The following is a 13510-nucleotide window of genomic DNA, read 5'->3' as shown; positions in this document are numbered from 1 at the left end:
TGGATATTTTAAAAAGGTGAAATTTTCCAATTAATGGATTTTGTGAAGAAATGTGGAGAGGCTGTAACAAATGAAGATGATATAACAGAAGTTTTTTATTGCGATGACAGTGCCCCAACCATCAATCAATTAACGGATGGCAAAATCTGTAATTTGGTTCTAGATCCAGAAAATACTGCTACCGATAGTGAAGAAAGTGACAGAGGGTTATTGAAAATGAAAAAATTTCGATTGACAAGTTAGTCAGTATTCTCAACACAGCAATTACAGGACTTGAACAGTGGAGCTTTGTAACTGAACAAGAAATTATGTCTGTTTATAGAATTAAAAAGAAAGTATTAGCACAAAAAGCAAAGCAAAACAATTTACATTGAAAGAAATGTTTAATAACGTAAACAAATAAATATTAAGCTTCTTTTTTGTAAATTTTGATACGCTTTAGATCATAATTGCTGCCTATTTCATAAATTACGGTTCCATAATTTGAATTGTATAATTTCTGCATGCAATCTTACCAGATTTAAATTGATGATCTAATGTCCGGAAAAATCCCAAATCCGGAATCGCCGAAGTCCCAACAAGTCTGGATTTCGGACTTTGTACTGTAGTAGTATTGATATTGTGCATAATGGAGTATTTATTTGTCTTTATGAATCCTTGGTGAAAATATTGGTTTAGCACATTTGTTCATTGCTCAGAAGCAAACATTTTCGCTTACCGCAGGTTATTTTCTCTAGGTTTGCTTTTAAAATACAATGGTTTTTCATGTCTGCTTCTTTGGCTATCAAAAATCTTCACTTTTAAAATATAGTGCTGTTTGAACAGTTACTGATATGAGCTTATGCATTTGATTTTAAACATTTAAAGTTTTTCATGCCTGCTCATACTTCACATTTCTTCAGCTATTGAAAGTTTTTGCTTTTTAAATTATAGCAGTTTATCATTTCAAATATTTATTATGCTTACTATTTTCGATGAAAAGGAAACTGTATTTCCCCCCCCCACAAGAATAAAGAATTTTGTTCCAAAGTAAAGAATTTGTGAAAATAGGCAATTATGTGTAAAAGAATCATTTGATTGTGTAACGTCAGCAGCTGCAACTACAAGAAGGTCTTCTTTCTGACAACCGAGGGCCCACCAGTGGGTGAGCAGTAAAATCAATGAACACTTTCCTTTTTTCATAGTGAAATGCAGATTCCATTATTTGGTGTTTGTGTGTGTTATCTCTATATTTTCATCTCTGAAATATATAAAAATTGTGGTACTTATGTCTTGACACAACCACCTTAGTAGAAGTCACCAAATTTTCAGAATGTGACAAATTCTGGCAACTATGCGCGTTACCATTTTTCTAGCAGCCATGCCTGTAACAGTCCTTTAATCAAGTAACACAGCTATTTTCGTATGCTTTTGTTTTTGTTGTATTCCAAATTCCAATGGTTTTTTTAAACAAACCAGGATATTTTTTGCCTTAATTTTAAAATATTAGATTGTGAAATTTGTCAACAATTGAAGAAACTGCAGTAAAATTTCTGCAAGAATACACAACTTTTCTGAACGTTTTCTGAAGGGAGCAATGACGAAACACATTTAGTAGATAGTTGCTGTTGCCAAGGTGTATGTGAAGCAGTCTGCACAATTCTTACTGACATTTTCTAAGTAAAAACAGATCACTGTGTACTTTAGGAGCACAGTGCAAAAAAATTACAGATAGGTTTGAATGTGCTTTATTTTTTTACATATTGAATAATTAAAATTTGTATTTTAAGTTACTAAAGTATGTTTTCTTTTTATATGTTGTTTCATATGTTACCAACATAATATCATAAATATTGATAGTTCGTGAATCTATGTCTCTATATACATACATATATATGTGTATATGAAAGAACAAAAACCACCAACTTGTGCACGATAAGTAACTTCTACCTTTTCATCTGTAAAAAATCGCCAAATTGCGCTAAGGTGGTTACATTAATACTTAAGTACTGAAATTGTTTGGAAAAGCATAATTGTAAAATGGTGATTTTCTTAAATTTTTGCATTCACTTTGTAGAAATCTCATGATAATTAACCTATAATCTTTTTATTTGAACTGTGCTATCAATTCTGTTTTTCATTAGCTCTCACCAGATAGATTAAATAAGATAGATATATACAAGAAGAGAATTCTTGAAAGCGAGGCAGAGAGCTTTGGCAGCAATGCTGACCATAGTACCATTTCCTCATTCAGCTATGTGACTTACCTTGTCCAGCATTTGGCATTTTGAAAGCCAAATCATGCTCGCATTTAATTAGAATTTGGACCAACACTTGTTAAGCTTTGTACATTAAATCTCCTGCTTCAAAATTACTTAGAGCAATTACTTGGAATCCCACAAATAGCAGAGATTAAATCTTAAGCACAAGCCGTGCATCTGTTCAGTTTAAAGTTTCAAATAAAAAGTTTGTTTAAAGGGCTAAGTTGTTATTTCAATAAATGGAGTGATACTTGCCCGATAATCACTGTTGCGTCAAGAAATTAAGTTAATTAAGAGTGAAATTCTTCATCTTATTCATTCTGAACTCCTTTAAATTAATTAAGAGCAGTACTTCAGTTTTCTTCATTTAGTACTTATACACTCTAAGGTAAAGTTTGTCAGTTTTGCAGTATCTGTATTGAGAAATCAAGTTACAGATGAAAGCTGACAGCATGCAGGATTGTTCATTCTCATCCTTCTAATGACTGTTTATCATGGGAGAGTGAATAAGTCTTATGTGAATAACAAAAAGTTGCTGCTCAGTGGACAACTTATAACTGCTGCCTATGCACAATATAACCTGCTGTTATTCATTGAATTTTTGTTTTCTACCTCCTTTTTTTTTTTTTTTTTTTAAATACGTCTAGTACAAGAGTAATTTTCTATCTCTCTTTGAATTTTTCCCCCTCTTTAATTGTGTTCCAAAATGGTGAGATATTTGATGTTTTTAATAAGTCAATCAGCTTTTACTTTTTTGAGAAAGTTCATCTGATTTTGCACCCCTTTTTAAAATTTGTCAGGTTTGTTCTTGCATATGTATAATATCAAGGTTTTCTGAAATACAGGTCTCATGACTAGACATTTCTGCTAAGCGTACTGCTGTTAGGGCTTTAAAAAATTAAATCAAAATTAGTAGTACAGAATTAGTATAGTGTAAGCAGTATATCGTCAGAAATATAAGTAGAATGTAAATTAATAAATCTAGTTTCAGATCCTTTTTAATCTTTTTTGCTTTTATATTTATTGTTTAGAATAATTGGAGAGAGTAATAGGAAAATTTATAATCCCTAATTATTTTGCATTGTTTCTAATATTTTTGCTTTTATTATATTTTTTGTGGAATATATCTATAATTTTTTTTATGTAAAAAATTTCAAGTGGTCTTTATGACTATGGTTGGACAACCCTATGTTAGTGAGTATTATGCGTATTCTTTCAATTGTTTCTGTAATCAAATTATGATCAAAATTTGCAGTGAATTCTTCTATGGACCAGTGGGAAATGATTACAAAATGAAAAATGTGGACGTAAAAGTTGGAGCTATATGTGCTGCATTGTGGCCACGTGATAATAATTGGTACAGAACAAAAATAATATCCATACCATCAATGGAAGAGGTTGAGGTTTTTTTTTTTTTTTTTTTTTTTTTTTTTTTTTTTTTTTTTTTTTTGTGTGTGTGTGTGTGTGTGTGTGTGTGTGCGTGCGCAAGTTTTGTCAGCTTTATTTAATATTCTGAAAATTTTTAATTGAAAGCCATTACACAATTTCATTTATAGCTCCTTTATGTTGATTATGGAACCAAACAAGTGGTGTCATCAGCATTGTTAAGATATATCCGGTAAGTTGACTTTTTAATTACTTGAACACCATTTCACATTTGATATTACAGATGTATCTCATTTTAGTATCCTTTGCAAATCTTATCTATTAATGTGTTCTGCACTTCATTTGGCTTACAAAATGCTGCATTTTGTCAACTGTATACAGTTATTGTCTGGTTCTGATAATTCCACAAAATTCTAAACTCTTCTTTTAAACAAATTACCTCCTTTCTTCTCTGTAATTATGGTAAGCTAAATATCATATAATGATCCAGGTGTTCAGCAGATGCTGATGTATTTTTTAAGTCTGATTGTTATTTAATTGCATCATCTTATGATTTTTTTTTTTTTTTCTTGTGTTTGTGTGTGTGTGCTTCTGTAGATTTGGAAAATTGAATTCATAGATTGATCCTTGTAATATTAAGAACTTATTCATTAAAATTACACTGATGTCCAAAATCATTTTTATGTGCATAAAAGCGTTTTTCTGGGAAGTAACCAATCAGTCTGATTCATTTTTACTTCTTTGTATGAAGTAAAGGAAGTTCTGTAATCATGAAAATTTTCACGTATTGTATTTAAAAAAAATATCCATTTTGATGGCTGTAGACCATAAAGCTGTAGGAAAAAATAACTCCTTCTCAACACTAGTTTCTGTCTGTAGCAGTTTATCACAGTAGGAACTTGACTGCTAGATTGATGAACTTAGAGCTTCCAATCATAGAATTTTTGTGGGGGGGGGGCAAACTAGCTTTAGGAGAATGGTTTCTAAATCTTCTGACAAAAGGAACCTGTCTCCAAATTGTAGTTGGAGCACCAGAGCTCATATCAACAACAATCTAGTCTTCTTCAATGATGAGTCAAGGCTCAATTTGATGTATGATTCTAAATACCTGTATATATAGGGATAATGTCCTTATATTTGAAAATAAATTATGAAAGCCCTTGTAAGTGCTTACTTTTTCTCTGAAGCACTTATTTTTATTTTATTTATTTTTTATTTTTTTAATGCTTATTTTTTGTTTTTAGTGCTTACACCCCTCCCCCTGCATCAAAGCCACAACTAAGTAAACAACTTTTTCTTTCTTATCTGGAGCGTCAGATTGTGAATCATACTTCCGGAAATAGCTTTCTCCGCATTAGATTAACCTTTAACCTTTGATTTGCGCAAGTAGGGACAGGTGTACGTCATTCTATTGGTCAAAGAGTTGTGAAAGGGGTGGAAAATTCTGGTATATTTCACATACTTTTCCTCCCACCCACAGACTATAGAAGTTCCAAATCCCATGTGGTCAGTTTGTATTCGCATTTTTATGATCGTTATGCAGTGAATGCTGAAGTATAGCTAAACTTTATAAATAGGTGTGTTTTTAACACAGATTGGCTTTCTAAGAAAGAATATTCTGAATGGCTTAAACAAAGCGAAAATAATCGCACCAGGCCATGTGTTCCCGGTGTAAAACTGAAATCAGCATAGCAAGTATGAGAGAGTTTGCTTTAAAATGTCACATGGATTGTAAGTAAACTTTTCTCTGTTAAATTAAAAGATCCTAAAAGAAAAAAAAACTCTCTTAGAAAGAGAAGTTAGTGTTTGAAAATAAAGCAAATGAACTTGCTGCAAAGGCTAAAGTTACAAAAGACTTTAATCTTTTAAATAAATCTAATGAAATGTTAAGAACTATTTGAGGAAAACAAACTCTCTTAAGAGATTTGGATTCAGACATTAATGATAAGAAAGAAAAGAAAAATAAAAAATAAAGTAATATTACTAATTAATAAGCATTTCATTAATAAGCATAAATCTTTTTCCTTATGTTGTAAAGTACTTTGTATGAATATAATAAATACAGTTGATTATTATTTATTTTCCTTAAACTGTTATTTCATCGTAAAATCTTGTAATATAGTTTAGTTTTGCATAGGATTCTTTTCCCCCTCTCATTGTAAACTAGTTCTATAAATTGAACTGTTATTTGTAATTAAAAAATAATTGTAATTGTTTCCCATGGTTGAGTAATGCTGATTCTGTCTTTAAATACTGAATTTCTCGGATTTTTAATTACGGTTAAATCTCATTTTTATTTTAAGCTATGCAGTTGTGTATACATGTAATTAAACAGGTGCTCATTTTCTTTTTAAATGTGCTTGAAAAGTGCTTATAGGTGCTTATTTTTAAACTAAAATGTGGCTTTTAACCCTGAGGGAAAATCGAAAACAGAAAATCTCTCACAACAGCTATCAAATTAGGGCATGTAACTGTTTTGGCTTCACAAATGGGATGATAAAGGGATGAATAATGATAAATGGACACCGTTTGATGCATATGTTCAGCAACAAATCTCTTCATAGCACTATGAAGCACTTTTTAGCAATGCATGCAAATTCAAATTCTTTTTGTGGATGAAAACATGTAAACCTCTAGCAAACCAGATTGATATATTTCTTGAAACCAAAGACGTGTGAATCAAGTGACCAGCCTTGATTTGAATACCATTAAGAACTTGTGTGACAAACATGTCAAATGCACAACCCTTGACTCATTTTTTCTGACCCTCTAATTCCTCCAAGAAATTAACAAAAAATACATGATAATTAAAAAATATATACGAATAATATATTAATAAACATTAGAATTCCACCAAACATCGAGATGTAACCTCGGACACTAAAAAGGATTTAAGATGTCATTTTTGCAAAAAATAGGTCCTCAATTGACATTGAGAAAGTGCCAGACGAAATTTAAAAAAAATCAGTGATCAACTCTGAAACAAGAATTCAGTTAAGTATATATTCCTAAATTTTACAACTACATGTCTGCATGGTTCCCAGAAATCTGCAGGTTCGCATCATATGTGATTTCCATGCTTGATTGCATATATCAGCGTGAACAATTTTTCTCACTTGTAATAAAAAACAAATTTCCTGCGAGATTCAGGTTAACAGGCATTCATCTAACGTCTGTTCTGAAAACTGTAGTGTGTGTGCAATGTGTCTCGAGATATCCAAAAGCTGGATGCAGAGAAAAGTTGGCAATGTGTATCCATCTACTGTCAGGATATCTTTATTTTATTTTTAAGAATTACAGTATTATGTAATATCATTTGTATTTACTGACTTTTTTTAAAGGCATCATGAAGTATGAAAATGCCTTTTTTTTTTTTTTTTTTTTTTTTGGCTTGGTTTAGCTGTTAACCGATAACTATATAGCCCACTTAAGGCACTGAGTTTGGCATCCTGCCCTAGAAGAAGCTGTTGCATAAAAAGAAAATTAAAGACCATTTTAATTGAAGAGTGTAACATACTCCATATACTAAAATTAACAATGTTAGTGAGAGTATAAAATTGCATATTATGCTATATGTTTTTGCAGTAGGAGATATCTCATTCCTGTGCGTTGTCAGAAATCTGTATTTGTTTCCAAGGTATTATATTAGTTCCTAAAATGTTATTGCTACATTTGAGTAGTTCATGTTTTATGCATATAAAGATTATTTTAGACTACATTTAAATTTTTGACTGGGGTATTATTATTGGAAACATTTGAGTAATGAAAAATAAGTAACATTGGCAGTTTTCAGAAACCTCCTGAAAGTAATTCACTTAACCATAGTGACAGTAGTTTTAAAATGAAATAAAAGTTATATGTAACTGGATCATATTTTTTTTTTCTTTTCTTTCAGGATTAAATTTTGAGTTTTAGGGAAAGTTTTAAAGGCCAGTTTAAATCTATTTTAACTCTGTTTTATAAATGCATCATATTTTTATTCAGAATGACTGAAATTTAACTGTATTGATAGTTTCAACAAATAAAATCTGTTCACTTACATCAGATAAGAGGAAAAGTTGTAATGTATTGTTTTTAAGTCAAAAGATTGAAGTAATTTATATTGGACACTGGAACATGTTAATTTTCCTACATGAAACATTTAAGTTTTAAGAAGAAAGGAAAAAGCTCTTGAAGAAAGTTGAAATTGCTGCTGTAGCAAATACAGAAATGAAAAACCGTAAGAGTATTATTGTTTAGTAAACTATTTTATATAAGGCAATCCCTTTTTTTTTATGAATTTTAAATGTAGGATCTACATATTTTTATAAAGTCTTGATCACAAAATGTTGATGTTTAATTGCATTCCCATGTATAGACTTATTTTATAATTTATTTGGGTTCATAATAGTTATACAGTCAAAAGTCGTTAATTCGGACACCCATAATCCGGAATGATCTATAATCCTGACCTCAAAGCTACAAACTTTCTGCGCATGCGCGTAAGACCTTTACGGCTGCGAATTTGCGTGTGCACGTGCGCAAAATATGTTTACGAATGCGCGTTTAATGTATAACTGACGGTATAAACTAAGCTCTAATTATCTATATCAGTTAATGTTGCAGATTGCGTTGTTCCTTAATCTTCGAATTGGATCCAGCTTATTATTTTTTGCAGACTGTTAAAGCAATTTTATAAAAGTAAGCTTGAACTTTCGATTATGTCAAATAGAGTTTCTGATTTATATTTACTAATATGTAACGAATCTACAAAGCGAAAGTATGTTTCGGAGTCCATTAAACAAAAAGTGGAATTGCTGCAAAATATGGATAAAGGCATATCCTTTGTTTGTCTAAACTTTAACATTTGTTTATATAAACTTTGTTTATCTTTAACGCCTCGCGCAATGAATTGGAAGTTGATCTGTCAGCACTATACTTATCTTCAGGGCAGATGTTTTTATTTTATTTGGCTTATAATTGCTTACTAAATGTAGTATTTCATTTTGATATACTCCGTCTTTGGTATAATTTAAATCAAATGCCTCATCATTATAATTCGCTTCTGATAGCGAAGAAAGTGACAGAGGTTATTCAAAACGAAAAAATTTCGATTGACAAAAATAGTCGGTATTCTCGACACAGCAATTATAGGACTTGAACAGCAGAACTTTGTAACTGAACAAGAAATTATGTCTGTTTATAGAATTAAAGAGAATGTATTATCACATAAAAAATGAAGCAACTTAAACAACTTACATTGAAAGAAATGTTTAATAAAGTAAACAAATAAATATTAAGCTTTTTTTTTTTGTAAATTTTGATACACTTTAGATCATAATTGTTCTTTATTTCGTAAATTACGGTTTCGTGTTTTTAATTTTATAATTTCTTCATGCCATTTTACCAGATTTAAACTGATGATCTATAATCCGGAAAAATCGATAATCCGGAATCGCCGAAGTCCCTACGAGTCCGGATTAACGACTTTTGACTGTATATGTAAATATGTATTTAAGGAGAGTCTCATTTGACTTACTTTACGTATTGATATACTCAGATATGCCTGTTCTTTGTGATTCATGAGAAATAATATTTCGCTCAAAAATATTTATTTTTTCTAGGCAAGAGTTTGTGAATTTGCCTGTTCAAGCACTTCAGTCTCGACTTGCTTTTATTAAACCAAAGGAAATGGTAAGTATTAAGTTTAGAATTGTTTGCAAAGTTTGAAATAACTGTCTTTTCATTTTCATTTTATATTACATTACTTTACATCAGGTTTTATTACCACAGTGTTAATCATTCACACAGCTTTGCAAATAAGCGTGTGAATGGGTAATATTTTCTCTGACAGATTGTCTTACAGATTATAACAATACATTGCTTATAATAATCTGAGCAGATATTATTCTTACTAAAAATATCTTGGAAAAAAGTATCATCTGTAGCATACGATACTGGCCTTGAAATATTGTATTTATTACTCCCCCTCACCTGTCTCCCAAATCTTTTTCAGTATATGATTTCTAAGCTTTCATTTATTGTAGTAACATGTCATGCATATTAAGATAGCTAAGCTTGTATGAGTAAGAAATAATATCATGAAAAGTAATAAGTGTAAATGAAATTTAGAATAACTTACATTAGTTGATTTAGTTCTGTGTGCTTTTTATAAGCTTTTGTTTAATTTAGTCATGGTGTTTGTCACTCTGAAAAACTATCAAGTTCAAAATTTGCAGAGTCTCTGTGGATGATAATAAAATGCAGTGAAGTGATTATTTTTTTTTTTTCAAAATTTGATTTAAAGTATTTTAAATTGGATGTTTAAGTGATTTTCAGCATATATATTCATTTAACAAACTAAAAATATCAGAATTTTAATTTTCACATGTGATAAAATGAGATAAAATCATTTAAATGAAGCTAATGTGAAATGTTTAATAAAGTTTCTGCCTACCCCCTCAGAATTTTTTTTTTTTTTTTTTTTTTTTTTTTTTTTTTTCTTCCCTATTTGACTCAACAGTTAAAACAACAACAACAGTTTAAAGTGAAAGAATTACTTGTCCTTGTGTAAAAGCGTTTTTTTTTTTTTTCCAACTGAATGCTTTAATTGATAATACAAACAGTACAATAATTTAGACGAAAAAGATGAAAATAAAGTAAGATTTAAAAAATTTATAAAAAAGCTTTTATTTAAAACTTAACAAAATAATGAACTGAAAATAAAATAAAAAGAATTTACCTATAGTTTCATGGGAACAAGAAATTAAATAATTCTCTTAATTAGTAATACAGAATTCATTGACAGTTTTATATCATGAATAATAAAATTGTGAGCATCCAAATAACATAATTGATAAATTGAAATGTACTGTCAAAAGTGTAAATTATTATCTTAAATTTATCAAGGGCACCATATGCTTTTATTATTCGTTATATAAAATGTAAATTAAAAGATCTTATGTACAGCTGATTAGCAACAATGTGTTCTCAGGTTTCTAATTCTGAAGCTGTATGATAGTTTTTTTTAGTTCATAATTAGTTTTTGAGTTTTAAATAAAAGGTTTTTTGACAAAAACTTTTTTAACCTTATTTTATTAACCTCTTTAACTGTCGCGGAAAACATACAAGATTCACTTCCTAGTGCCACAGTTTTTTTACACACAGGCGCACATAGTTTTGCGATATATTAAGGGGAAAATAAGTACAAGGTCTGCTGTCTAAAAAATGTTTCACAAAATAAAGAATAAAAGAAAAATGAAAATAGATAATTTAATGTTTAGAGTAAAAGTGTAATAAAAAAAATAAAAATGATGTTTGTATAATGAAAAAGATCCCAAAAAATAGAGTTTTGATCAATTTAGTTTTATACCAGTAAAGTGTAATATCAGGTTTAAGTGCTGTCCTTGTAAAATCAGTATACATAAGTGGAAAGTGTGGAGGCAGCATAGGCAAGTTTTTTATATCAAGTTGTACAGAACGGTGAGCATCTTTCAGAGAATAGTCACAATCCTCTTCATCTGACATAATATCATATTATGAGGTGTCCGATCCTGAAGATGACAGAAAGTAATCATGTATTTCACTGTCATACATATTTGTGAAAAAAGCACCTACTAAAACAATAAACAAAAATGGAAAACACAGAATGAAAAGTACGTTTTACTCAAACAGAAACACAAACAATAACTGCTCAGTCATTACTCATCACTGTCAAAAACAAAAAGGAAACTGTAAACAAAAAGTAAACGCAAACACGCAATGGATTGGAATTAATGGAAGTTTTCCATCAAAAAGCGTTCTTAATAAAGTTAGGGGAAAAAACATGAAAGCAGAACCTTTAGTGCTTGTAGTAATCACCACCCAAATCTATGACTTTCTGCTAACATTTTGGTAGTTTTCCAAAGCCTTCAGCCCAAAAACTTGTGGCAAAAAGAGATCAACCTCATTTTGGACATTCTGTGCAGAATGGAAGATAACATCTGCAAGATGTAGCTGAAACTGTGAAAAGGGTAAAGTCTGAAAGAGTGATGTCAAGGTTATATGGTGGGTGTGGAAAAAGGCCCCATTCGAGTCTGTATAGACTCTAGCTGGTGAATGCTTGCATTATTGTGATGTAGCATTACCTTTTTGCGCCAGAACTCAGTTTCGCATTTTTTCTTGATAGCAGTTTCAGCACCAAGTAGTATCTTGCTGTACACCTTACTGTTGAGGGTTTTTGTCTTTTTCCAGATACTCTTTGTGTATGCACCATGGCAGTGCCACCAGATACAAAGCATGATCTTTTTTGCTAGTCGAACTGCGCTTTGCGATGCTGCCGATGGGCTCACCAGGCGCAGACCGACCTTTTCCTCCTGTCTTGTTGAGATAAATCCACTTTTCATGGTAAGTGATGATCCGATCCAGAATTTTGTCCTTGCAATGATATTCAAGCCTATTAGTGCTCGCCCGAACACAATTGTCCTTATCTGCTTGAGTCAGCTCATGTGGCACACAGCATTTGAATTTCTGCTTCAAATTTATGTGACCCATAATGCTACTAATGGACATGGCTCTAATGTCTAACTCCTTAGCAAGCTCTCCCAGTGTTTGTATATTGATCCTCTTCCATAATTATCTCTTGCAGGCAGGCCATCAACATCAGTAGGCTGGCCAGAGTGCTCTGCTTCTTGAATGTCATAGTCCTTGTTTTTTAACTTTGGTACAAAACCTTCACAGCGTCATATGATACAACATTAGTACCTTATGCTATACACATGATTTGGTGACATTCTGTAGCTGACTTTTTGCAACAGAACTGGAAGTAAATGATGGTTCTAATCTGGTAGCATGATTGTTCCATTTCAAACACTTTGTACTTCATGATAATGGTATTTGTTTATGAATTTCACTACACTGTTCTAAAGCAAGTCTCTCTCTCTCTCTCTTTTTTTTTTTTCAAACATTAAAAATCGTTTAAAAAATATGATTAAACATGCTAACACGAACTGTTTTTGCAGACGATATTTGCAGTGGTGGGAAACTTTCATTAAAACTCAACACATGTTTCAAATTAATATTCTTAATAATATGAAATTATGTACGATTTTTATCGCATGGTAGTTTTCAGGACTTTTAAAAATGGATCACAATTATTGCTGATAAAAATGTATCTGAAATCATACCTGAAAACTTAACATGCATAGCTGTCTATAGCAATAATTTTGCTGCTCTGATCAGTATGATGATTACAGTTTCTGGCTGCCATACAGCCTGGGTTTGAATCTCAAAGAAAGCACGGATGTTTGTAATGCATACATTCTTTATGGGGCAAGGAAACTTCAAATATCATCAAGTTAAAAGTCTTCTTGAGAATTTATTGATAGCAGATCCTAGGATCCATCTCCAGGGGTGTTTCACATCAAAATTGGGACAGAAATGGGGCAAAAGTTGACTTGTCACCTATTAGTTGTTCAAGGTTCTGGACAATAATAAGTTGCTACTTCTTGGCCATGAAGAATTTGTAAACTCGAATGAAATCTTCTCAGACCAGCAAGATAAGAAACATCAACAGCATTCGAGTGCATTTCATGTAATTATTTAAAACCACCTCAGGTAATTTTTAGTACATTATGGCTATTTACTATCATTATTATTAGAATAATCTGGGCATTGAAAGTGTTTTCCTCTCTGTCATATCTTTCTTCGGGATCTGGAAAAAAAATCTATTGTACTTAACTATACTACTAAACTTGCTAATATTATTTGTACTTGATATTTTGTCATATGTGCAGCATATTCTGAAAAATCTAATTTGATTCATTTCTCAAATTGCTGCTGTGGATCTGAACTTAACAATTCAAGGATGTTTAAGAGTGCAATTTTTTCAGAACAACATGTATAAGTAATTAAAGTAACATAATTAG

General features: G+C 31.0%; 1 protein-coding gene across 1 annotated transcript in view; it reads left to right on the top strand.

Moving 5' to 3' along the window:
• The window catches only part of LOC118192583 (tudor domain-containing protein 5-like), an 85637-nt gene that overhangs the window by 38562 nt on the left and 33565 nt on the right, over positions 1-13510 (top strand). Inside the window, exons 8-9 of the mRNA XM_085813814.1 lie at positions 3797-3858; positions 9230-9299. Coding sequence (XP_085669940.1) covers positions 3797-3858; positions 9230-9299 — 132 coding nt within the window. The remainder of the gene's footprint in view (positions 1-3796; positions 3859-9229; positions 9300-13510) is intronic.

The sequence above is a fragment of the Stegodyphus dumicola genome, chromosome 1 (assembly GCF_044657685.1).
Source record: "Stegodyphus dumicola isolate Sdum_Otavi_A_Nest chromosome 1, ASM4465768v1".
In the NCBI taxonomy this organism is placed as follows: domain Eukaryota; kingdom Metazoa; phylum Arthropoda; class Arachnida; order Araneae; family Eresidae; genus Stegodyphus; species Stegodyphus dumicola.
This window is presented reverse-complemented; position numbering and strand designations above follow the sequence as displayed.